The sequence below is a fragment of the Dermacentor silvarum genome, chromosome 1, assembly GCF_013339745.2.
Source record: "Dermacentor silvarum isolate Dsil-2018 chromosome 1, BIME_Dsil_1.4, whole genome shotgun sequence".
Classification (NCBI taxonomy): domain Eukaryota; kingdom Metazoa; phylum Arthropoda; class Arachnida; order Ixodida; family Ixodidae; genus Dermacentor; species Dermacentor silvarum.
This window is the reverse complement of record NC_051154.1, coordinates 36736689-36762089: the sequence shown is the minus strand read 5'-3', so window position 1 is coordinate 36762089 and position 25401 is coordinate 36736689. Positions and strand designations below refer to the sequence as shown.

The following is a 25401-nucleotide window of genomic DNA, read 5'->3' as shown; positions in this document are numbered from 1 at the left end:
ACTTGGGACACATAAAAGCGTGGTTGTATCATACATCGTCACGGCCAAAAAGTGAGCGTTTAGTTAGACCGCTTGCGAATCTCTATAGCGCGGGTGAGTTGCGAAATTGCGCTCGGTGCTACAAGGAATTCGCATTTACGTGGCTTCGGGTCCAATGCAACCACAGCCGGCAGTCATGCTAGGCTTGTCGGCTCTAAAGAGAAAGAAAAAAAAAAGAATAACTGAGCGAAAGAAAAATAACTAAATAAAAAAAGGAGAAAGAAAATACAAGCGATGAAGGAGAATAACGAAAAAGTAGGGGTAGCAATCTCCGGGTTGCCAGATTCTTTGGCGATGCTCACCTTGTCGATCGGATAGTCTCGGTCCGATGATCATCACTGCTTTGTTCTTCACCTGCTCTCGAGACACGTTCCGTGGGTTGGGGATGGGGTCTACGCCACGGGCTCGGGGCAGCTCCACAAACAGTGGAAAAGATATCTGCCCGGAGCGCCTGGCAGGTGGTTCGACGTGAAGAGTGTAGGCCGGGGTGAAATAGGTGCGCTAGAGAGGGGGAAATTAGGTGCTGGCGTATGTCAAAACGTTTTTCGCCGGGTTTTATCAGCGTTTGTGTTGTCTGGTTCTCTTGTGTCCGTGTCTGCTCGCCTTACCTTCTTTCACAGTGAACCCTTGCCAACTATATATATCTATAGCTTAACTTTCTGTATATAGTTATCGAGTCTGCCGTCGTGTAAGCCTGGACCGATTGGCGATGGAAAAACGGCCAACCAAAAATGACGCGGATCTGTTGGCAGCGAGGCTCTCTGTCCGCTGCATTTGCATGTGCGCCATTTTGTTGGCAAGATGATGGCACGCATGCGCATGCACGCATGACACTCGAATGCCCGCGTTCTCGCGCACCGCCTCGCGCGTATCACGTACCCTCGAGACTGGCGATTCGCGCCGGCGGCCGCTAGCACATACGCGATAAAGTTGAGGGATACGCGGCTGCGCTGCCGGCAAACAAGGCGCAACGCAATAACCGTGGTTGTCCATCCGAATTTCATGGCTGCAACGAATGGCGCCGATATACGATCGAGCATATCTGCAGAGACTCGTGAGCTTTTATTACGCGTGATATACTGCGTATCGATGTGGGGGACGCTTATCAGCCTATTTATTTCCCGAGTCTAGCCAGCTAATTTGTGAAAGAGCAGTTACTCGGTTAAAACAGTTTGAGCAATACCTGCTTTATCAGCCCGCTGAGTACTCGGAAGTTCCACAACATGCAACTTGTGGCTTGACATAAAGGCAGACACGCGGACAATCGGCATCGGAGAGCACCTTCATTTGGCTGACAGGCGCCTGCGTCACAGCTACACCATGCAAACGTTCGCGCAGGTTGTACTTTCAGCCATGCGCACACGAGCATCCCCATTGTACACCATGCCGTCTTTTTGGCGCCGATATGACCTCGCCCATGACACACTTGTAGACATAGCGGAGTCTTTCCACGCGAAGCTGCTGTTACTTCCTTTTGACAAGTCACCACAATAGGGCGTCATTGTTTCCAGTTTGCCGCCATGGCAGATTGACGGCACGAAAACAACGCAGCCACTGTGGCAAGCTTCGCTGCACCCTAAAGAGGTTCACGTGACATCTCGGCGCTGCTCACTGCGTTACGACGGTGCCCGTTCTCCACGGATGGTGGCACCATCCACGCCGTCCATAACCTACTGCCAACTGTAGCGCGAAAGGTGCTTTGATCGCTACTAAAGAGAGACCCAAAGTATGCAGGAGCGGTCGGGTCTCATGGGTGACCCTACGCGACACTCATAGATTGCGTGGAAGGAAGGCGTGTTCCAAAGAGCCACGTTGGTGCGGCGCTCCGCGTCGTTTCCGTCGTGGCAAAACCCAAGTGCGAAGTAGACGAAAAATAGCTGGTCGAGACTCAAGTCCTCAGCATTGCGCAGTCTCAGGTCTTGCCGCCGTCGCCGGCGAAGGCGGAGGTTGTCGCGGAAAAGGCGCAGTACGGGAGCAAGCGCCAAACTGTCTTCCACTGGAGCCACCGCGAGCTTGATGCCGTACTGGCGGGCCAGGCAGCGGCGCGCGCGCACGCCCTCGTCCCAAGTGGCGTCCGTCTCGGCCCAGCCGAAGAGGAGTCGCAAGAGACAGCGCGCGAGCCGGAAACCGGCGCGCGGAAGCTGGCTCGACTGCAGGTCATCCAGGATTACCGCGCTTCGGTTGAACATGAGCAGGGGCACATCGACCCGATTGGCCTCTACGTCCAGCACACAGTCGCTGTCCATCGAAGACAGGAGCCATGGATCTGGAGAGCGCAGCTTATGCTCGAAGGCGCGCGAATGGAGCCGACAGTAGGCCAGAAGCCCAACGTCCAGGTCATGCGGCGGCAGAGAAGTGGGAGCCGAGCCGTTGCGTAGCTCGTCGGGCATGAAGAGCCGTATGCGCGTACGCCCAATAAGCGCGGCCGCCTTGCGTCGGTCACCCGGAGAAAGCCACGACAGGCCGGGCAACGCGCGCACCAGGGCGCGTCGAACGTCCTCGGCGAGCCTGGAAGCGCGAGGGGGCGCGCCTACGGCTTCGATGCTTGCAAGCAAAAAGAGGTGCGGCAGAGCCGGTTCCAGTTGCAGCAGACAACCGCGCCAGCGGGGCCCTCGCGACTCAGCCAGCCGGAGACCGAGCTTTTCGGGCAGAAGGTAGGCGAGCCGTAGCAGAAATCGCAACCCCATCAAGTTGAGCACAGTATCTACTGGAGTCTCTGCAGCCGTCGCCAGAACGCAGCGCAGAGCATCTGTCTCAAGCAGCACCTCTGTTCCCTCGTGGACGCCGCTGCCCAGAAGACGGGCCAGGAACTCGACCAGCTGGGGGAACCCCGCCAGTCGAGTCAAGTGAGCTGCACCGGGACTGCAGCGCAACAGGCGCTGCTCCAGCCCGGAAACCTCGGCGGCGTACAGCGGCACTAACAGTCGTGGTCGAAATGCACCCAGCGCTGCGGTGAGCGCTTCTCGGGAAGTCGGATGGACCAAGTTTGGAGGACCCAGACGTAGCACGCTTTCCTCTGGGCGCGAGCTGTGGGTACCGGGCACGACGTTGAGCAGAGTGTGGGCTCCAGTGAGCTTCAGCACTTCGGCGGCCGTCGACCAGAGCGAGACGGCGTGACGCAGAGGCACTGCGTAAGGCCAATCCGGCAAGCCGGCCATTGACAAGGCCTGGCGAAGCGCGTGGATGTCGTGGCGACTGGGCGCCTCGCTACACTGGCTGTAGAGTCGTCGCAGTGGTTCCAGCACGGGGCTGGTCGAGGGCCTTCGCAGCAGTGCCGAAAGGCGCAGCTCGAGGTCCCGGCGCAGCTGGGTGTCTCCCGATGTATGTTCCTGCTGCCAGCCTTGGCAGACGAAGCCGTAAAAGTTCTCGCATGGGTCATACTCCCAAGTGAGCAAGTCCACGAGGTAGCGGCCCTCAGCCTGACACGAACGTGACACGCACACTTCGTACGGTGGTTTCTCGAGGGCAGAGCGGGGTGGCCCAGCAGTGGTCACGGCATCGGGCAGCCTGCGACGCGGCTCCAGCACGACAGGTGCCACACCTTTGCCATTGAGGTTATTGACCACTGTGATGACGGCAGTTAACACGGCCATAAGCGTGAGCAGGTAGGCGAACACCTCGCGTTCTTCGCTCCATGAGCTAGGCTGCACGGCGCTCGTATCCCACTCTTCCTCACTGGACGGCTCGGCGGCTGCTGCGTCGGGCGCCGCTGCTGCGGCTGCCGCCGGCTCCGCGGCCGCACACATAGTCGACGCCGCGATGCTCGCCACGACAAACGGCGTTGATGATGCCACGGCACGAGGCTACTAAGGAAAACGAAGTCATTCTTCCCTTTGGAGCTTTCTTAGCTGCAATGGAAACCTCCAGGCTTCCAGCGGTTGCTTGCCTTCCCGTCTCGGTTTTTTCTCTTCTATCTATCAACATTTCATTGACAAATGTACGGCCTCTTTCGGGTGTATTTTTTGAGACAGCTGTTAAAAAGTACCGACATGATGATTTCGAGTCTCTTTTTTTTCATTATATGAATGTCCCAGACGTTTAAACCCCAGAAAAAGAAAATACTGGCAAGCCTGAGAGTGCCCTAAATATTTTAATATAACAGAATTTCTGGAGCCAGTTTCGGTTACGTTTCCTGCAGGCTATTACTCTGATCTCAGCAAGTATTTTTTCCAGGGCCAAGAGGTACCAGACCTTCGGCGGGAAAAACCCCAGCATTCTCCAATATTCGATTCCGGGTCCGCGACATGTGAGACGCCGTGCCGTCGTTGAAGTTGGCGCTTTCATGCCGTTATCGTTTTCGTCGTGCCAATTTTGTCATCCCTGTCGTCATTGCCGTCGGGGCAGCTACCCCTGCTTTTTGTGGCACTTACTGCTTTCCTTTGAGTGGCTCTCTACAATGTTTATTTCAACATTGTTTTCTTTCTTTACATTCAGCATTTTGCCTGACCGAACGCCGAAAACATTTTGGTTGTCAGTGGTTCGCAGAGCTGGCGATGCGCTTGTAGCCAGCAGTACAGTTGACATGGACGCGAGCTCACAATGTTGGCACAATGTCGACGGCGGGCTAATTGTTCCAGTCTTTGAGGACAAATCATGGCTGCTTGGAACGACAACGATGCGCTTGTAGCCAGCAGTACAGTTGACATGGTCGCGAGCTACCATTGTTGGCACAATGTCGACGGCAGGCTAATTTTGTGCCAGTCTTTGAGGACAAATCATGGCTGCTTAATTGGAACGGCATTTAAGGCGTGCTGCTCACACAAGCGCAACCCGCCGAATTATTGTGGTTATTTCTAATCGCCGTGACCGCTTTTACTACTACTACTACCACTACTACCACTACCACCACCACCACTACGAGTACTACTACTACTACTACTCATCCTCCTCATCCTTACATGTACACTCGCGAGCAAAACGAGGCCACGGCATCAGCAAAAAATTTAAATATATTCTTAATACGTTGTATTGGTCAAACATGTGCACGTAGGCGCGCGCTCTTGATTTCAGCCGGAATGCTCAGGGAATGCTCAAGAAAAAAAAAATGTCGCAGTTTCGCCCGAAAGGCGAAGCATCGATTGCGATAGCAAATTAGTAGAGAGCTATTCGGAGTAGGCATAGTAGTTTTATCAGCTGTATAAACTTGGACACATTGGCTTACTAACTGAATTAACAATCATGGTGTCAGCGCGCACAAACAAACACGAATAGATCACACTGAATGACCGCAGCCAACGACTGTGAAAACGCTGGCAGCAAGCGCAGGTTCGCGCGGTCTATCGCTTCAACGGAAACTGAGCGGCGAATGCACAGCGCATACAAAGGTCAGAGCCATGTGGAGATAAGAGACGGTGCGGGCGACCGGCACCACCGGGCAAAGGGCAGCGAAGTTGTTGGCAGAGGAGAAGCTGCCCCCCCTCTCCCCCCTCTTCCCGTTTCTTGCTTTCGCGTGGGAGATTGAGTGGCAAGATACGCCTTTGGTGCCGGAGCACAGCGCCGCTCCGCCTCCCTCCCTCCCATACCCCCCCCCCCCCGGCTTTTCACGCGACGGTCGCGTTTGCTTTCCGCCGTGCGTTCGCCCTCCGTGATAGCGCGCGTCCCCCGCGCGCTTTCGCTCGCGCATACGGCGCGCGGTGACGATTTTATCGCCCTTGGAATCTATACGGAACCTCACGGCGACAGCGACGGCGACAGGCAGAAGTCCGGTTGAAGTGTCCATATAATTGCTATCGCAATAAAATAAAATCGTGGCACCTTTGGTCCACAAACTTTTGCTCGCGACTGCACTTGTGTAGAAAAGATACCGCTTTGCTCCAATTGTTATTCCAACATGGTTGATGCGCAAGTTAATAGCACCTGTGCAGAGAGAGATAAATGAGATGCGAAAGGCAGGGAGGTTAACCGGAAGGTAAATATCCAGTTTGCTACACCTGTGCAGCTCTTTTACACCACTATCATAGCAATAACGTTTGCAAAAAAGTTTGGCACCAGAACATGTAAAGCTCGAGCGGTCAACTTTCTGTGGCAATGAAGGGAAACCTACGCAGGCAAAATGCGTACAAATTAGAGCGCTTCTGAAAATAGTCCTAAATTCGAGAAGAGAAAACAAACAACTTTTTCCATAACAGAAACGCAAGACAAAACACGCTTATGAGCGTTAAATTTGACTTATTTTTGTTTTCTCTTCCGCTTCCGAGTAAATGCGAAACCGCCGCACGTGGCAGGTACGCCAGTTTAGAACATGCTCCAAGAATCGAAAAGCGCTCTCAAATGCTGCCGGACTACTTGGCGCGGTTACGCATGTGCAGACTCCGCCCCAGTAGCTGTCCCTCCATTGTCACAGGAAGTTGTCCGCGAGTATACAATGCCAAGCGCGCTTGTCGAGTTTGTGCGCTTGACAAAACGCGCTTGGATAAGTCGACCTTAAGTACAGCTTTAGAGTTGCCGGCATGTTGCTGTCAAATTACTATACGCACGCCTCGGTTCCACAGTCGTGTGTATAGGAACTAACGAAGAGTAAAAGCACTTGCTCCGCCCCACCCATAGACAGCAAAACCTGAACCTCCCGACAAACTTTATTTGCAACCACCACCCCTGTTCTGAAGCTTTCTAAACACACATGCAAAAAAAAAAATTTCTTCTCACACACAGTTGCAAAAGGACACTGCACATGCCTGGTGCACTTGCTAGGTTGTTCATACGTGTGGCCGGTTTCCGTCGCAGCCGATTACCACGCGTTGCAACAAGTAACAAGTGAGGGCACATGCTTTAGAGAACCCACGGCCAGCTCGCCAGTCTTTGGAAGAACCGGAGCCGTTCACCAGAAGTCACAGCTCTTGCGCGGGTTCATCGGAGTCCCAGCGTCGCAAGTGAACGCTCGCTGGAAACCGCCGAAGTTGAGCAGGGCCAAATTGACGCGTCGCGCCACATCGGAGTCGGCGGTGCAGTATCCGAGCGTGTAGTGGATGAAGAAGAGTTGGTCCAGGGACATGGAAACGGCGTTTTCGAGACGGAAGTCGAGCGCCGGCATGCGTGCCTCGAAGGCCGCGTGCGAGACGACCAGGGCGCCGCTCTCCTCAGCGGCGGTCGGCCGGTCGCCGCGGCTCTGCAGCGCGTAGCACTTGCGCAGCTCTGCAAGACCCTGGCGCGCCGCGGGCGTCCACCATGCTCGCGGGTCCTCGGCACGGCTGCCAGCACCGTCCAGCACCAGGCGTACGAGGCAGCGCGCCGCACGTTCGCCTAGCCGCGCCAGCTGCAACAGCACGAAGGGCTCCTGAGGCGGCGCACTCGCATTCAGTGCCGTCAGTGGTACGTAGAGGATGCGGCGGCCGGGACCTAGCCAGCACTGGTCGTCTGAAGGCGGCTGGCCGAGCCACGGGTCGGCGCTCTGCAGCCGGCGATGCATCAGATGCTTGGTGATGCGTGCGTACGAGCGGAGGCCTTCGCCCACGATCACGCGTGGTGCCTGGCGAACGTCGTGCTCTGCCTTGGCCGTGTCGGTCACCCACGGTGGGAACAACAGGCGAGGCTCGAGCTGGTGAAGCCGCTGTAGAGCACGGTCGCGCGTCTCGCCGTCCAGCCAGCGCAGGAGTGCCAGCCGTGACGCCAGCGCCTGCTTCAGCACGCCGCCCAGGTCGGCCGCAAGCAGTGCGTCCAGCAGCGGCCGGTGCAACTCGTACGCCGCGCGGTAGAAGACCGTGGGTAACGCGTGCTCGACGGCACGCAGGCACACCAACTGTCCCGGGCCGTGGTCACCCAGTCCCAGCTGTCGAGCCCGCAGAGGCACCAGCTTGCGCAGCGACTCGGGAACAAATGGCGACACGTGAACAAGCAGCCGGAACCCGATGTAGTTCAACACCACGTGCGGCGCCGTGTCATCCATCAGGTAGCCGAGGCGGATGGCGTACTCTGGCGCCCTCAGGAGCAGCTCAGTGTCGTCGTTCACGAGGCTGTCATTCTGCAGGTAGCCCGCCAGCAATGCCCGGTAGCGAGGCACACTGCGGAGACGCTCCAGCTTGGCGTCGCGGCCCAAGTCACCCGAGGCGCCCGGCGACCGCACAACGCTGGACAGCTGCCGTGCGAAGTTTGTCACGTCCAAGGCTACCGAGTGTTTGGCAACATTCTTGCGAGCTACTGAAGATAGGGCCAAGGAAATTGCTTCGTAGTACCAGGAGCTGTCATTTCCCGGATGCAACAGCAGCACAGGCTTGTCCAAGGCCAGCAGAGGGCTGCGTCCCAACAAAGGGTGTTCACTGGGCTCTAACAAAACTAGCGTGGCCAAGCCGAAGTAGCGCAGTGCGCGAGCTGCGGCCTGCCAAATAGCTGGCTCTCCTTGTGTGGTGAACTGCTGGTATGGCCAGTCTGCCAGTGATGTAGCCTTGAACATGTGCTTCAGGGGGCCCCAGCCTAGGCGATTGCGTGTCTCTTGATCTAGGCACTCTTTCCAGAGGTCTTGTATAAGCTTCATTGCAGGGCTTCCTACGGTGGATGTACCTCGAAGCTTGCGCAGCAGCGAAGTTTCCATGTCGGACAGAAGCAACTCATCAGCGGGTTTGGCCGGGCTGTTCGAGCATACGAACTCGTACATGCTTTCGCAGGGGTTCACGTTCCAGTTTAGCTGGTGCGACACGTAGCTGCCTTCGGCTAGGCATGCTGATGAACTACATAGTTCAAAGCCAGGTTGCCCGCTTATGTTGACAGGAACGCCGTTCTGGCCTGAGCTGTCTCTGAAACCCTTCATGGTAGCGTTGGGAATTGCTATGTAACTACCATTTAATGAGTGCACAGCAGTACGTCGTCCGTAAATGTCCAATACAGTCCAGAGACCAATAATTGTGGCTAGTAACACGACAAAATAAACAACCATCTCAGTTTGAGAATTGCGCATTCTCGTTTCGATTGCAGCATGTCGATAGTTCTGTTTCCTATGCGCATGTGCGTGCGCATGAATGTGCGGTGGGAGCGGCGGTGGCTTCCTTTTTTCTATCAAGTTTGATGCAGCTGCCAATGATTTTGTGTTTACAGTAGTATTTCCGTAATCTGACGGACTGACCATGTCAGGCAGGCTGCTTTTTGTACCGCTGAGCATCTTTCGGCGCAAGTAACCCCCACCATCAGTATCGCTTCCCATGTCCCGAAGACGATTAATCTGATTGGCTTGCTGCATTCTTTGCATACGGTACTGGTCTTGCATCTGCTGTTGCATAAACATTTGTTGTCCATACGGTGGTAAAAGATTGGGCGAGCTTCGGTGCATTGGGACTGGGCCGGTAGGGCTTCTTGGAGGCCTTGGTGGACATTGTAGGCGCGCTGCTGCCATCATTTGCTCCTGCATTTGCTGCTGCTGTTGCTCTAACATCTGTTGCTGCAGCCTTGTCTGGAATTCAAGCTGACGCAGGTCGGTAAACCGCGGTGGTGGCGATTGAGGACTGAACGACGGGGACGGGGGTCTCGGCGGAAGAGGAGAAGGTGTTCTGAGAGGTGTTGCTGAGCGAGGTCGCTGCATACGGAACGGAAACCTCGGAAACGGAGGCCCTTGCATTGTAGGCTCGTAGCCTGTCACGGGTAGCGGAATCTGCTGCATACATGGCTCACTATTTTGCGCTGTTTGCTGGAGCTTTTGGTGAACTTGTTTCGGCTGTTGCTGCTGCTCCTGCGCAGGCTGCTGTTGCTGTTGCTGCTGCGGTGTTTGCGCAGGCTGCGGAGGCTTTGGTGGCTGCGGGGATTGCGATGACTGCGATGGTTTCGGCAGCTGCTGTTTTGGTGACTGCGATGGCTGCGGTTGTGGTGACGGCTGCTGCGGCTGCGGCGTCTGCTGCAGCTGCAGCGTACGTGCCGGCTGTGGCAGCTGTGGTGGCTTTAACAGCATCTGGGGCGTTTTCGGCTGCTCTGATTGCTGCTGCGGTATTGGCGTGGATTGATGAAATCCTGGAGAGGCGTCCTGGGAACGGGCATGGCGCAAGAAGCTTTGGTGGGCGGGTTGTATAGGCGAAGGTGGAATATGCAAGAAGCTTTCGTAAGGATGGGGCCCCCGGGTTCTCGTGGGTTGTATAGGCGAGGGCATACGCAAGAAGGTTTGGTAAGCCCGGGGTCTCGTGGGTTGTTTAGGCGAAGGCAAACCCAAGAAGCTTTGGTAAACCTGGGGTTTTGTGGGTAGTAAAGGTGAGGGCATAGGCAATGATGGTTCAAGACAACGCATGGGCGGCGATTCAAAAACCATTCCAGGGTACATCTCCGTTCTGGAAGGCGTCTGCGGTGAAAGCGCCTGCGGGAATGCATCCGAGGGTGGCGACCTTGGCTCAGGTGTACCCCAGAACAACGACCGTCTCGCTAGTTGCTCGGGGCTGCACCAGGGAAAGCGCTGCATGCGCGGTTCACTACTCCTTGGCTCAGGTGTACCCCAGAAGAACGGCCGTTTCGCAAGTTCCTCGGGGCTGCACCACGGATAGCGCTGCATGCCCGGTTCGCTACTCCTTGGCTCAGGTGTACCCCAGAAGAACGGCCGTTTCGCAAGTTCCTCGGGGCTGCACCACGGATAGCGCTGCATGCCCGGTTCGCTACTCCTTGGCTCTGGTGTGCTCTCTTGTCGAGGAAGGCGAATATCCCGATCAGACCTCTGAAACATAACCACTGTATGTGGCTGGGATCTCTGTTGAAACGGGTCCCGAAAAGGCGACTCTGCAGAGGGCTGAACTTCCATTCTTCGTTCGGCGATTTGCATCTGCGGCGATGATCGACTAGCAAGTAGATCTTCCTGCATCATTTCATTCATAATTTGCACGGAAGAACTTGGTGCCACTTTTCGAGACATTCCACGGCTGAACGGAAATTCTTGTGGTGGTGTTTGGTTGAACAACGAGTTTTGATTCATAGCTTGACGTCTGGCATCTCGCATAGCTGTTCCGGGCATTCGCTCCGACATCTGAAAATGTTGTCCAGGCATATGCATCGCAGACCCCCACTCTTGCATGTATGGCATAGGCTCCCCTGGAATTTGCTCACGGGCCCAGTCCTGCATTCCTTGCATAGCAGGTATCCCATGTCCTGAGGCTTGCATAGCTTGTACCGATTCCTGCATAAAGTTAGACATCGAAGACGTTCCGTGATTCATTTGTAGTGAGAATTGCCTTTTCTGTTGCTCTAGAAGCATATTCTGGCCAAGTCCTTGCTCTTGCGACATTTCCTGACATGGAAAAGGTGACTGCAGCAATGGCTGGCTAGAGAAGTCTGCTGAAGTCATCAGTGGACTTTGCATCTGCATTTGAAGAAACGACTGATCTTGCATTGATGGACCAAGCTGGTCAAGCTGCCCTGTTTGATGCATCGACTGCTCCATCTGAGACATTGTTTGATATGAAAGTCCGATTTGCGGTATTGACGAACCGGCCACATGGACTTCAGGCATTAGCTGACCGGAAAAATCCATTTGTGGCGTTGATGATTGCAGGAATGTCTGGTCAAGCAGGCTTTCTTGCGCCGTCTGTTGGCCAATGAACCCTGTAGAAGCCGTTGATGGACTGCCGAATTGCATTTGGATTACACCGGGTTGCCCAGGTTGTTGAGCCTGAGATGACGCTTGCATGGGAAACCCCAGCTGGCTTTGCAGCTGTGCTTGCATTGCTCCAAGTTGATCAGATTGTTGTTGTGCGAGTGGCTGTTGAGAAAAATCCATTAGCCCCTGCAGTTGCATCTGAAACAGTCCTGCGTGATCCGATGCTGTGCTTTTAGGCTCTAAAGGGCTCTGGAGGACGCTGAGCTGGTCAACTTGAGAAGGTCCTGCCGGAGCAGAAAAATCCACAGCACTCTGCAGCTGCGCTTGTAAAATTGAAACTTCACCGGGTTGTGTAGTTTCTTGGGTGGAAACTGGTTGGGCTTGAAAGTCTAATGGACTTTGAAGCTGGACCTGCAGTACTCCTGGTTGCTCTGGATGCGCAACACGCGAAGTAATCTGACTGAAGGACTCCGTTTGCTGTGGTTCCGAAGGTGCAATTGGACTTTGGAGCTGAACTTGTATCACACCGGGGCTCTCTGCTCTTGTCGGGATTTGAGCTTGAAAAACTTGAGGCAGCGGCTGTGATGGACTTTGAAACTGCACTTGAAGCACAGACTGAGCTAGCGGCGTTGAAGGCTTCCCGGATGGGTCAGCCGGGCTTTGAAACTGCACCTGGAGTACGGGTGCACCTTCTTGCTGTTGTAGAACTTTCTGCAGCTCTTTAAGTTGCTGCTGCAACTGCTGTTCATCGACGTCTTCCAGTGGATGAAAATCTTGCGTTTGTTGAAGTTGAAGCAGTTGCTCAAGTTGAAGTTGCTGCTTCTCCAGTATCTGACGCTGAAGTTCCGCCGCGCACAGCTCATGCTCGGAGGAACTTTGCTCCCGTCCCAGATCTTTCATCGTTATCGTTACAGCCTGTAAAGCTGCTATTTCAGTGGGTGTTGGTGGCGGCAACATGGGCGGGACAGGGGGCATGGGAGGCGGGGACATGGTTATACGTATGGCTGAAGCTGACGTGCTGGTGCTCTCGAAACCAAGCGGTCCCATTGAGAAGCCTTTAGGGGGTGGCATTGGTGGAGGCACTGGGGGTTTTGGTGGTGGCGGGGACAAAGGCCCTTTCGGGAGCAAACCATTGCGTTCGAGCCAGTCCGGAGAGGCTCTCCGGGTCAGTCTGCGTGAACTTTCCGTACGAGATGATGATGTCTCATAACCAAGATGCAACGATGACGCAGCACGAACCTTTATTCTTGCTAGCGACGTATCTGGTTTCCGGGGGGACATACTGCGGCTTTGGCGAGGTGATGTGCTTCGTGCCCCTCTGAAAGCACTGGCCTCACGAGCGAGCCTTGACTGAGAACCTCTGCGAGATACCCTCGGAGCGGATGTGCTAGGGCTGTCTCTGGGGAGGGACGCGCTACGGACTAGTCTCGACGAACTGACGCTGACTAGCATTTTTCCAGTCGAGCCCTGACAGCCTGCTTTCGGCGATGAGTATCCGCTGATTCTCGACAGTGAAACGTCACGGTCGTCTGTGGGTACACCAGAAGCATTTCTCAATCCTTCCACGTAACCTCTTGTTGGTGAATGATCGCGATACGTTCTCGAAGGCGAGTCCTCGTAACAAAGTTGTGGGGTCGAACTGTACGACCTTGCCCTGGATGGTTCACGGTATCGATCGAGCTGAGAAGCGGTCCGATAATACCCTGGTGGGCTATCGCCCCTCTCGTAGTCCAGTGCAGTTTTTGAGGACACGCTATAGCTGACAGAACTGTCCGAATGGCTGCCACGTGATGGCACACGAGCCGCGTAGCTCACACGAAGCTTCGGCTCATGCCACTTGCCGTCGCGCTGAGGCTTCGGATCATCCGCGGCCATTTGGAAGCGTTGGTCTTCGCGACGCATAAGGCGTGCGCGGTCCCGAACCACTGGCTCGGCATAGTAGGCGCTCTCATCCAGGACTTGAAACACCGTCCTCCGAGGGCTGGGCACACGCATGGGACTGCGCACACGTGTAGGGCTTGCCGAGTACATACGCCCCGATGCCACCGCGTAGCCGGGCTTTGGCGAAGGGCTTCTCGAGTAGCCGCGCATTTGCGCCGCCCGCTGCATGGCGAGGTGGCGGCTGCACGACCGCGTCACGTGCTGAGTTGGCTGCGTTGATGTCCATGGGGGGCTCTCCGGCCGCGACCTGGGCGTCAGGAGGGCACGCGCTCTCCTGGATTGCGGTGGTCCACGGGGATCCACGTCCTCACTGTCGCTAATGGACACAGTCAGCACGGAAACCTGGCTAGAGCCCTTGCCCGAACGAGCACCGCTGGAGGGCGTGCGCGCCTTGGCCGGTTTGTTTCGTGGAGTTCCGAACGAGATGGAGCGCTTGCCCACGATGGTGCCATCGCTCGAAGATTTATGCACCACTGTCGTGGCTTCAGTGATGGAGTCGCTGATGGAGATAGATGACGATACCTCGGTCACAGAAATGGCGCTCTTCCGCGTAGCGTCTGGCGCAGTCTCCGTAAAATTGTCACCTGACTTGGAACGCCTTTTCTTTCCTTCAAGCATCTGCGCAGAGACATTGCACGCATTTAGGTAGGTAGGTAGTAGGTAGGTGGTAGGTAGTTCATATAGCACACATATTTGAAACGACAGAGTACAAATCGCTTCCAAGGACATGCACTTCTGCTTCCCACTGCACTTAAACACTTCGGTTGTCTACTGTGCACAAAAGAAAAGAAAAAGCAGGAAAAAGCAGAAAAAGTGACTTCCCAATAATGTGCTTCAGTTAGTTCTGTCACGTAAAATAACTTTCCCCCTGTGCGCGTAGAGCAAGTGCCCGCGTTTCATGGCGAAAGAACTAAAGGTAAGACGAGACAAGGAAGGGATGAGGAGAGCGTTGTGCGTGTATGATAATGCAAGAGTCCGTCCCTAAAATATACTAAAATCCCCATTGGCATTCCAATTAGGATCGCCTCTTACTGCTAGATGGAGGTTCTTGGGGAGCTTAGCTGGAACGTCTGTGTTATTCATAGCAGATGTTTAGGACGTGCATCTAGAAAAAGCTGCTAGCGTTATCATTCCTGCGAAGCAGACATGACTTTTTTTACTACTATAGGCGTCAATTTCTCAACTAAAACAAGCGCGTTTAAGCGAATAATTAAATATCCCATATGGGCGCAGACGTCCACCGGCCTGGTACTCGGTATTCTTTAGGGGTGAATCGTCCCGGAAAAGGAGCCCACGCCAAACAAATCCTGTCAAACACTGCGGGCTCGTTCGGGTTTACCTGAACCGCAGGCAAGTTACCGGAAGAGGCCACATTTCACTATATGCTTTATGCGATTTTTGAACAGGTCTCTTTGAATTTAATAAAATACCCCCTATACCTACACAGCTAAACTCCCCAGGAGTAGTCGAATCCTCTACGAGCCGACGTTACTGCTGGAATCGGAAAATTTTGAGCGCGTTAATTAGAGCAGGGTACAATCAGCAGTTGCGGTGGCGGCGGAAGAGGTCGAGAAGTGACGTGAAAAGTTTGTGTCACCGGAACGAAATAGTGTCCAGAGAGCGCGTGGCATATAGTCACTGGGGAAAAAAATTTGTTCTACTAATACGGTGGCATGAACCTTTTGGCGAGAGAAAGTTGCAGCTTTGCTTATCTTTGGTCAACAATCCTGCAAAGTAGCATAGGTTTGGCGAAACTTTTTTTTTTCTCGAGAAATGGCTTCCCTGGCGCGGCTTACATTTTTTCTGTTATTTTCTTTTTTTTTTCTTTTTTTTACCAGCACAGACAATTCTAATTCGCCAACCCTACGGGCTATTCAAGGTTACAATGTCGTCCCTTCTTCTAAAGCGAAAGTCAGATGCATGGTAAACAGACATGCATGTCCTGTTCAAAGTTAACATTTCAGATCACGAACAAAAATTCTTGACGCGAACAGCTATCGTTTCTAAGAGCCACCAGCTTAACGCTATTTTTTCAGAACATTTCAGATCATGAGCGAAAATTCTGGACGTGAACAGCTATCGTTTCTAAGAGCCGCCAGCTTAACGCTATCTTTCCCAAATATCTAGTCTTATGTGGCAATGGACTCTAATTTGGGTTAGAAAACAGATTCCTTCTTAGACGCTTATCACGCATGAAGAAGTGTACTGCTTTGTAGGGCCGAGGTTTTTGTTAACAGTTCACCCATAGTTAAACTTTCAGAGTAAAAGAGAATTCTTTACAATTTAAGTCAAAGGGAGTAAAATAACACGCCCATACATTTCTTTAAAAAAAAATATCGCTAAGCAAAGAAAGTATGGCATCAAGTGGAACTTACACAGGGCTCTACATAAGCTTACCGGTGCTGCATTCATTTCTTTTTTTTTTAAAAAACATACCGTTCACTCATACCGACACAGTTACCAATGGTTAACCCCGCATGTTTTCGTGTGGAATATAAAATGCTGTGAGCGCTTGACTACGGGAATGAAAACAACAACCTACCCGCGCCAACGTGCGCCGACACAAACGATGGCTGAGGGGTTTCGACGACCGCAGGGCCCTTATTCACAAAAAGCTGTTCTACAATTCTTAGAAAGAGAAATTCCTAGCCATTATGTTAGAGGCCCAGCTCCTGCAGAATCCAGACTTTCAATGCGTCAGATAGCGTGGGAGGATATATGATGGGGAGTGCGAGACATTGGTAATTGAATACGAGAGAGCGAGAGAAACAAGCAGAGGCGAGGAGAAGGGGAGATCTATTTCAGAGTTTCGCAGAGTGTCGAAACGTGAACTTTTTTTTCGTTCCGGTAGTCGTTCCGGTTAAGCGAAAATGGTTCAGTTCTGGTTCAACTCCGAAACGAAAAAAAGAACCGTTCCAACCAGTTGGAAGCGGCTAAAGTTCATTTCCATAAACGAAGGATAATTACAGCACAACCGCATAAATTTAGTTTGTGAAAAAGCTCGATGCTGTTGCTAAACTGCACCGAAAGATTACACGTGTTTTTCTTCAGGCGGCCCTTATGAGCTGGATTATTCGGGCGGACATTAGCTAGCACGAGAAATCGAAATACACATTCGACTAATTAACAGAAATTTACTAATTGTAGCCGGTGAGCTCGCAAAACGTATCCACTTGAAAAGAACTTCCAGGATGACACCGCTTGCGCGATATTTCCCAAAGTGTGGGACGAAATACATGGGCGTTCCAGTTACTTTTGTGCTTGAACGCGTTAAAAAGCGTTTTGTTTAAAAAAAAAAAATAAGCGGAACAGTGCATTCTTACGGAAAGTTTGATGGCGCATACCTCCAAACTGGTGTCACTAGGAATTAATTCCACGTGAATAAGCCTTGCAAGTTCGCCGGCAACAATTCGTAAATTGCAATATGTACCCTAAAGTAATTCATTAAGAAGTGAATTACTGATTTTTGTTAAATAGTTGAATGTGTGTTTCGATTTCTCGTGCAAGTAATGTCCGCCTCTCTTAATAATCCATCTCAAGAACTAGAACTATGTCATCTGCAACGGGCGATTTTTAAAAGTTAAAAACGATGACCCCGTACATAAGTTAGCAAGCTGCGGCAACGAGAGATGCGACTTGAACACTTTTGCAAAAGACCGCGACCGCAACGAGTTCGGCAGTGGCAGGCTAACTACACATGGCTTGCGTTGCAAGGAAGCACGCTGGACAGATTGTTTTTAATCACCGACCCCTACTGCCCTTACTCGATCGTAGTTACCAGATGTTGATCCACAAAGCGCAATGGCGCTTACGCATAACCCGTTACCCAACTCGCTCTGGACTTGAAACAGGAACCAGAATTCCAAGATGCACCGTTGCGGTATCCGGAACGCGTCCAACAGAAGAGCAACGAATTTTCAAAGGAAGAATGCGACTATAAATGTCCCCTCACCAGGCTTTATTTGCATGTAACTTATACGTACTTACACAAGTAATTATTTGCCCCTTAATTCGTTACGTATAAGCGATCGTAGTCGTCGTACGAGAGCCACGGCAAGGTTTCCACTCCGGCCGTTCGACGCGAGTTTACGCCATTTCGATTGTTGGGTTCTCAAAGGGTGTAAGCGAGAGAAACGCGTACTGTGACGTCATTTGTGACTAAGTGCTATACAGTTGTGCGTATCGATGCCATGTGCTTAATTGCCTTGTCATTGCGCTGCTACGCCCGAGACCGCATTTCGATGCGGGCGAAACGCGAAAACACCCGTGAATACCGTGCATTGGGTGCACGTTAAGGAACCCCATAGGAAAAGGGTCCTTAAACGCCAATAGGTGGTCAAAATCAATCCGGAGTGCCTCATAATCATATCGTCGTTTTGGCACGTAAAGCACCAGAATTTAATGTAATTGTTGTCAACGTCAAAACGACGATAGTGTTTGAACTACGCGGCGAAGAAACGTTAACACCTGTTCGATATGAACCGATCATGAAAGCGGTGCTATATGTCTCACAGCCTCTAACATAGCGTCAGTTGGTGCGAGAAAAGTACTAGGGAATTATAGGAGTGATCCTGAAGGCGGATTTGATCCACACAGCTGCCATCCGCTCAGTCACCGTCACGGCTTGGCGTCCGTCAGGAGATACCGTTTCCATGTCTGGTTCCTTTTCAAAACCGGGAAGACCAGCGAAGTTGCACTGTGGTGGGAATTATGTATTTCCGAATATGACTATTAAGATGTGATGGTTTAATTGGTCATAATTGGTGTAATTGGTCATGAACTATTAAACAATGAGAAATATATATGATCCGGTGGTTTTCATTTATTTAGGGACCGCAGGGACTATGTCCTTATGGTCGCTATGGTGCACCGCCATAGGCTGTACAGCGATGGTTGGCACGTTCTTCATAAACACGTCACCAACGCCGCGCGCGTTCGGTGCGAACGCGGGCAAAACGCCGCCGCCGTCGACAACAGTTCTGCGCGTTGCTGGCGCTGCTACATGTCCAAGTTTATACAACTCCTCAGAATTTTGAGCATAACAGCCCATAAACAAATGTCATGAAACAAAGCACCGGCAGCGCATGCCTTTTATGTTAAATCTTCTGAGACTGAAATATTACAAGTGCAAAACAAAAAAGACGCAGTTTCGACCGAAAGGCGAAGCATCAATTGCGATAGCAAATTAGTAGCGAGCTATACGGAGTATGGATAGCAGTTTTATCGGCTGTATAAACTTGGACATATTCGCTTACTAACTGAATTAACAAGGATAGTGTCAGCGCGCACACGCAAACATGGATAGATCCCACTCTATGACCGCACACAACTAAAGTCCCTATACAAGAAAAGTACCGCCATCTACTCTTTCCTCCGCCGTCTCCTCTCCTAAAGCGCTTGTTTTTTTTTTTCTTTACTTTTTGCTTGCGAAAGCAAGTCGACGGTGGCGCACCTAGAAAGTCCACGCTGAAGCTTTCAGGCCGGGTGCGCGCCGCCGCCGCCGCCGGCGACTGCAGCTGCGCAGAGGACTTTCAACATTGCTCTGAGGCGGAAAAAAGAATATAAAGAAGTGAAAACGCGCGCTATCATCGTCCAATCGGAGATACAGGAGAGAGAGAAGCGGCGTTGATCAAAGGATGGCGGTACTTTTCTTATATAGAGATTTTACACACAACCGCTGTCAAAACGCAGGCGTGAGTAAGCACGCCAGCAGCAGCGAGCGAAGGTTCATGCTGTCAATCACTTCAACGGAAACTGAGCGGCGAAAGCACAGCGCATACAAAGGTGGGAGCCGTGCTGCAGATCGCTTTGAAGATACGGTGCGCGCGACCGCCCGTCGCCGCGCAAAGTACACGCAGTTAATTGCTCGCAGAGCAAAAGCCGCACTCCTTCCTTCCCGCGCTGCCTTCCCGCTTTCCTCCTTTCGCGTGGGTGATTGAGTCACCAGTCCCCCTTGCGCCCGGTCGCAAGATACGCATTTGGTGCCGCAGCTAAACGTCGCCTCCCCTCCCTCCCTCCCCTCCCTCCCCTCCTTCGCGTCCCCCCACGGCCTTTCGCGCGACAGAAGTCGCGTTTGCTCTCCGTTTCGTTTCACTCTATGTGCGAGTGGCGCACCGACGGGGGGGATTCGGGGGTTGTAACCCCCCCCCCCTGAGGCCGACTTAACCCCCCCTTTTGTTGAACCCCTTTTCTTTCCTTACGCATTTGAGTACTGCAACTAAGATGTAGGACGTGCGATCGTCTGCACACTCGCAAAAAGCGCATTTCTTTGACAATTTCCCGTGAAGAAATCGAAATTAGTGCTGTTTAGATGGTATTGGCAAACTGTCAACCCCCCCCCCCCCCCCCCGGCAGAGATTCTGGGTGCGCTACTGAAGCGCGCGACCCGCTTTCACACGAAACACGACACGACCATCGGAGACTGATGACGACTGAATTTCCCCGATGCTTTCCTTGTCTTCATTGTCGTGTTTATTTGGTCATGATGAACAAAAATCTAGCCCTTCGGTTTGCCTGCTCTCTCGGTGATTATATATATATATATATATATATATATATATATAATCACCGAGAGAGCAGGCAAACCGAAGGGCTAGATTTTTGTTCATCATGACCAAATAAACACGACAATGAAGACAAGGAAAGCATCGGGGAAATTCAGTCGTCATCAGTCTCCGATGGTCGTATATATATATATATATATATATATATATATATATATATATATATATCAACGAGAAGGAAGGCAACCGACGGGCCCGATTTTTGTTAGCCATATCGAGCCAACAAAGAGCGATACGAAGGAAAGCATAGCGGTAGCATAGGGGCAATATGTCTTAATTGAAATGAAGAAATGATAAATAAATGAAAATGAAAGTGGGTGAGAAACGCGAATGCGAAGGCGTGGGTTCGTATCCCACCTGCGGCCAGTTGTCGCACCGCGATAAAGGAACGAATGAGCTAGACTCATTCTTCGTGGAGCGGGTTCACGGTAATCTTTGCACGTGCACGGACAAATAGCTTGACGTATCATTTTACGTATCACCACAGCAGTTAGCACGCTCGAGCGCAATAAGTGCCCGAAAAAGCGTCGATCAAGTGCGCGGAAGGCCCACGAAATCTTCGAGTGACCCATTCAGAACGATTTCTCAGCGCTACAGAGGTCATTAAGGCAGCAATTAGGCTTTATTGTGAAACGGCGTCTGAGCTCAAGTACTAATTGTGCGCTGTTAGTGTCGGCTTATCCGCACGATGCAGTCTAAACCTTGTCTTATGCAATTGTGCAGAGCCGTTAGAACAATCCGAAAGGACCACTCAAAGATGCCAAATTTATCCGGCAATCGCGTGGTTGTGAACACTGCGGTCTGTGATCTCGAATATCATGAAAATACGGACAACCACGCCATAGCCTTGGTAAAAAGAATTCTCGGAATGCAATCAACCGAGCCGTTTTCACAACATGAATCTTACTTCAAAAACCTTCCTCTAAGGGCAGTGAAAACACTATCGGAAAATTTCATCGGAGCGAAGGCTCTCACCTCACCTCTAACGGGCCAGAAAGCGCTGAAATAGATTCTCAAGACAATAAGAAGCCGGTTTAAGTTGCAAATGTTTTATCGGATTAATCTCTGGTGCACGCCTCAATACACTTGAAACCTTACCTATGAAGTTTTTTTTTTTCTTTTTTTTTAATATTAAGGTTGGTTATGGCCACCTCGCTTTCTGGACAGTTTCGGTCGGGGAACCCAAGTGTCCGTGTTAACGACACGATATTAGGGTATTGGAAAAAGGATACGATAACCTCAGAACAATAAAAGGAAGCAAGGACGTGATTCCAAACTATCAGGACCACGAGATCGCAGTTAATCATTAATAACGCATCTCTACTATAGAACGCCCGCAAGGCAAGACTGTGCTGAGTAACTAAAGTGAGCAGAGCCTGCTGCATGGTGGAGAAACTGCACTGTAGTCAGAAAGAACGCGAGTACTGGCAGGGGCCGCCGAGGTGCGACTCTTACCTTTCCGCTGAGGCTGATTTTGACGGGAACGCCTTCCTGGACCTTGATCAGCTGCCTGTGCGTCGACTTGCTCGGACTTCCACGTCTCTTGGGTGACCGGTCCTGGTCCCCGCGTCTGCGAAGCTTTGGACTGCCTCGTCGCACCCTGGGAGAATCGTCCTCGCGAGAGCGTTTGTGCTCTTCTTCTTCCAGCAGCAGCAGTCGACTTTTCGGCTTGGGTCGCTGAGGCGCGTGTTGGACGACCGGCGGCCGAACCTTGCGGCGCGGTGTCCGTAGCTCGTCTTCCTCAGCCGTGTCATCCCGCCGCCGGGACCTGGGCCGTGCCGGTCGCGAGCTGTGACGCTCGTCCGGCTCATTGTCGTCGTCCGTGTCGGCGCCCTTCTTGCGCCGGCATTTGCGGCTCTCGTCGTCCGCGGCCTTAGGCTTCCGCCCGGGTGCGCTGTCTGGAAGCATATGAGGTAGCAACTTGCGAGGTTTCTTCGGCACATTCTTCGGCAACCCACGCACTTCTGTGCCGTGACCTGTTTCTTCAAAGGCGAAGCTGCGCAGGGCGCCTTCGGACATGGCATCGGAGATTTTGGACTTGACTGACGACTTGCGCTCGGCTACGAAGCCTTCCGCTAGACGAGACTCGACATCGATCAACTGACGGATTTTCTCTTCCGCGTTGAGTACGCTTATACGCGACTCTTCGTTGGCTACCATGTCAGAGTTCCTGAAGTTGGAAAGTTCGTTCGCCAGTCTCATTTCCAGGTCGATTAAGTTGCGCAACTTGCCCTCAGCTTCCAGCATGTTGCCCATGCAACGGTCTTCGCCGACGCCGCCAAGCTCAATGGCGCGCCGCGCGAGGATGACATCCTGAGACACCTTGATGACGCTGTCAATCAGCTGGCGCAACTCTTCCTCTTTCTCGCGGACCCTCTCATCGCGGTCCCGACTCCGCGATCGGCCCCGATTCTGTGGCATTGGCCGGTCTTGCCGTTCGGCGGTCACGTTGCAACGGGCGCCTCCTCGGGGAGAGTATATGCTTTGGCAGATCCACTGCCAGAAGGACGGTCCCGGCGGAATTTCGTCATCAGTGGTCACGCGGCGGTCCGCTAGCTCCGGGATGCGCGGCCCCGACGGTTCATCGTCATCGTCCTCAACCTCCTCTTCGATCACGGGAGGGCTCGGTGAACGAACTGCACTCGGGGAACGTGCCCGCTGCACTTCCTTGGAGCGCTTTTTCTTTGGCGGGGCAGGCGGTGGTTCCTCCTCCTCTGTCTCCTCAGGTTTCGAGCGCGTCAGTGCCTCGGTCTTCTCTGCCATGGACAGAGGCTGCTTACCACCTTGTGGTATGATCTCAATGTCAATGGCAGTCTTGAGCTTCACCACAGTCTGCTGATCATCAGCTACCTGCTCGAAAGTAGCGACGATGGGTTTTCGCCCGGGATCGATGCTCTCAACAGAAAAAGCCGGCTTGGATGGAATCTCCATGGCGTGAGGCTCCGCCGATCCGCAGCGGATTAACTCCGAGTGCGTGGTGTGCTTGATTACCTGAACACCAGATTCACCGGATACTTCGATATTTTCCTGGTGGCGAACCAAGTCATTACCAATTTCTTCGACTGCTCCCAGGGTAGGTCCCGGAGCACTCCGTTGAATTACTGTTTGTGTCAGTGGTTGAGGTGCTACGGGTGGTGGCTGTGGCATCTGTGGCATCGGTTGCATAGGTTGCATAGGTTGCATCTGAGGCATCGGTTGCATCTGAGGCATCGGTTGCATCGGAGGCATCGGTTGCATCTGAGGAAATGGTTGCATTTGAGGCATGGGCTGCGTCGGCGGTGGCATCTGTGTTGTCATCTGTCTGTAGTCAGCATGGAACTCCGCCGGAGCATTATAATCCATTTGACCGCCGTATTGGTCCACGTAGTCTTGTGGATAGTCCCGACGATCATAGTAGTCTCTGCGTTCGTAGTAGTCTCTTCTGTCTGAATCTCGATCAACGTCACGGCTGCCCCGCCTTTCTTTCTCGCCGGGCGGGCGCTTGAGGGTAGCCTTCGCGATGGTGCCTTCAACGTCCATGGTTCCGGATGCTTCGGATTCTTGGCCGAATAGCTCATCTGCGATCTGAACTTCCAGGTCGCACAGCCTGCGTAGTTTTTCCTTAAGTTCCTTCGAGGTAAGTTCGCGGCCTTTTTTGCCTTTGTATTTACCTTTGAGCATGTCATTGGCAATTCTAAATTCTAGCTCGTGCAACTTCAGCAGGTTGTCGTCACACGCCTGTGAATCCCCTGTCTCAAGTTCTATCATGCTCACTCGTTGCACTTTTCCCTTTACTTCTTTTTCTTCTGACTCTTTCTTCTGTTTCTCAGATGCTTCCTTCGCCTCCTTGTCTTTGTCCGTGTCTTTCTCCTTGTCCTTGTCTTTCTCCTTGTCCTTGTCTTTCCCCTTTTCTCGGTCCGCGTCGCTCTGGCGTCTCCTATCACCATCTCTTCCACGGTCCCGTGACTTCTCGCGGTCTCTGTCACGATCTCTGTCACGGTCCCTGTCACGATCTCTGTCACGGTCCCCGCGGTTCCTGTCACGGTCGCGGTCCCCGCGGTCCCTGTCACGGTCCCTATCACGGTCGCGGTCCCCGCGGTCCCTGTCGCGGTCCCTGTCACGGTCCCTGTCACGGTCCCTGTCATGGTCCCTGTCACTGTCTCTGTCGCGGTCTCTGTCGCGGTCTCTGTCGCGGTCTTTGTCGCGGTCTCTGTCGCGGTCTCTGTCACGGTCTCTGTCACGGTCTCTGTCACGATCTCGATCGCGGTCTCGGTCACGATACCGATCTCCACTCCGATCCATGTCCCTCTCGCGTCCACGGTCCCAGCCTCTCTCCATGTCATCCATGTCTCCTTCCGTATCGTCTATCTGGCCCATTGATGATCTAGGATCAAGGCGCCGTCCTCTTTTCGACAAACGCATCGCCAGCTCAGATTCCATTCGGTTAAGTTTCTTGATGTCTTGAATGGCGCCTTTCTCCCATTTGTCAAGGGTCTTAAGCCTATCGGCAGTTTCTTTCTTTATCTCGGCATTGATCTCATCTATAGTGTCTTTTGCCAGCTTTAGTCTTGTATCCATCATCTCAATGAGCTTGTCCTTCGGACCTACCTTGCCCGCAAGTTCGACTTCGTCTTTGTTAATGGTTATGAGCTTACGCAAAGCATCGATGCGTTCCTCGTTCTCCTTGGACAGCGCCAGTTTGTCCCAAGCCTCGAGCTTTTTGACGATGAGCTGCTGCAGCTCCTCTTTGGATTTCTTAACGAGCGCTTCTCGGTCGGGGTCGGCGGTCCCGGCTGGTGGTGGTGGCGGGGGTGGTGGTGCAGCGGGCGCCGCCGGCGGTGGCGGCGGTGGCGGCGGTAGCGCGGCACCCTCGGGCGGTGGCGGCGCTCCTTCCTCAGGCCCCGGTGGGGGCGGCGGGGGCGGCGGAGGGAAGCCCGGCGGACGTGGAGGCGTGAGACCAGTCGGTGGGCCTGGCGGGAAGCCGGGTCGCAGGGGCGAACCACCAGGCGGCAGACCCCTTCCAGGCGAGCCACCGGGCGGAAAACCCCGGCCAGGCGATCCTCCGGGCGGAAGACCTCGGCCAGGCGAGCCACCGGGCGGAAGACCCCGGCCAGGCGAGCCACCGGGCGGTAGTAGACCCCGGCCAGGCGAGCCACCGGGAGGCGTCAGTCCAGTAGGCCGCAGCGGGAAACCGGGCCGCGCGCCGGGGGAGCCGCCCGGTGGCAACCCCGGCGGGCCCGGGGGAAAGCCCGGGGGCGGAGGCCGGGGAGACCCACCAGGAGCGGCCATGATTTTGGAACGTAGAACGGCTCGGTCGGAACCCGCGTCGGGCAGGAGTCAGAGGCAAACCCTGCGGGGGTCTACCGAGGCCACTGACCTTTGCTGGGC

The 25401-nt window shown here is 53.3% G+C and overlaps 3 protein-coding genes across 3 annotated transcripts; all 3 read right to left on the bottom strand.

Annotated features, from left to right (window-relative positions):
* Positions 1-1748: 1748 nt before the first annotated feature.
* On the bottom strand, positions 1749-3785 carry LOC119465707 (endothelin-converting enzyme-like 1). The gene has a single exon (XM_037726521.1). The coding sequence runs from the start codon at positions 3783-3785 to the stop codon at positions 1749-1751; it is 2037 nt and encodes a 678-aa protein (XP_037582449.1).
* Positions 3786-6608: 2823 nt separating this feature from the next.
* On the bottom strand, positions 6609-23845 carry LOC125945117 (serine/arginine repetitive matrix protein 2-like). The gene is made up of 2 exons (XM_049666690.1): positions 21490-23845; positions 6609-14089 (listed from the first exon to the last, which is right to left on the bottom strand). Exons 1-2 carry the CDS (start codon positions 23779-23781, stop codon positions 6857-6859), a joined length of 9525 nt encoding a protein of 3174 aa, XP_049522647.1. The 5' UTR covers positions 23782-23845; the 3' UTR covers positions 6609-6856.
* Positions 23784-25401, bottom strand: LOC125940913 (cleavage and polyadenylation specificity factor subunit 6-like). The gene is made up of 2 exons (XM_049657824.1): positions 23857-25401; positions 23784-23795 (listed from the first exon to the last, which is right to left on the bottom strand). Exons 1-2 carry the CDS (start codon positions 25300-25302, stop codon positions 23784-23786), a joined length of 1458 nt encoding a protein of 485 aa, XP_049513781.1. The 5' UTR covers positions 25303-25401.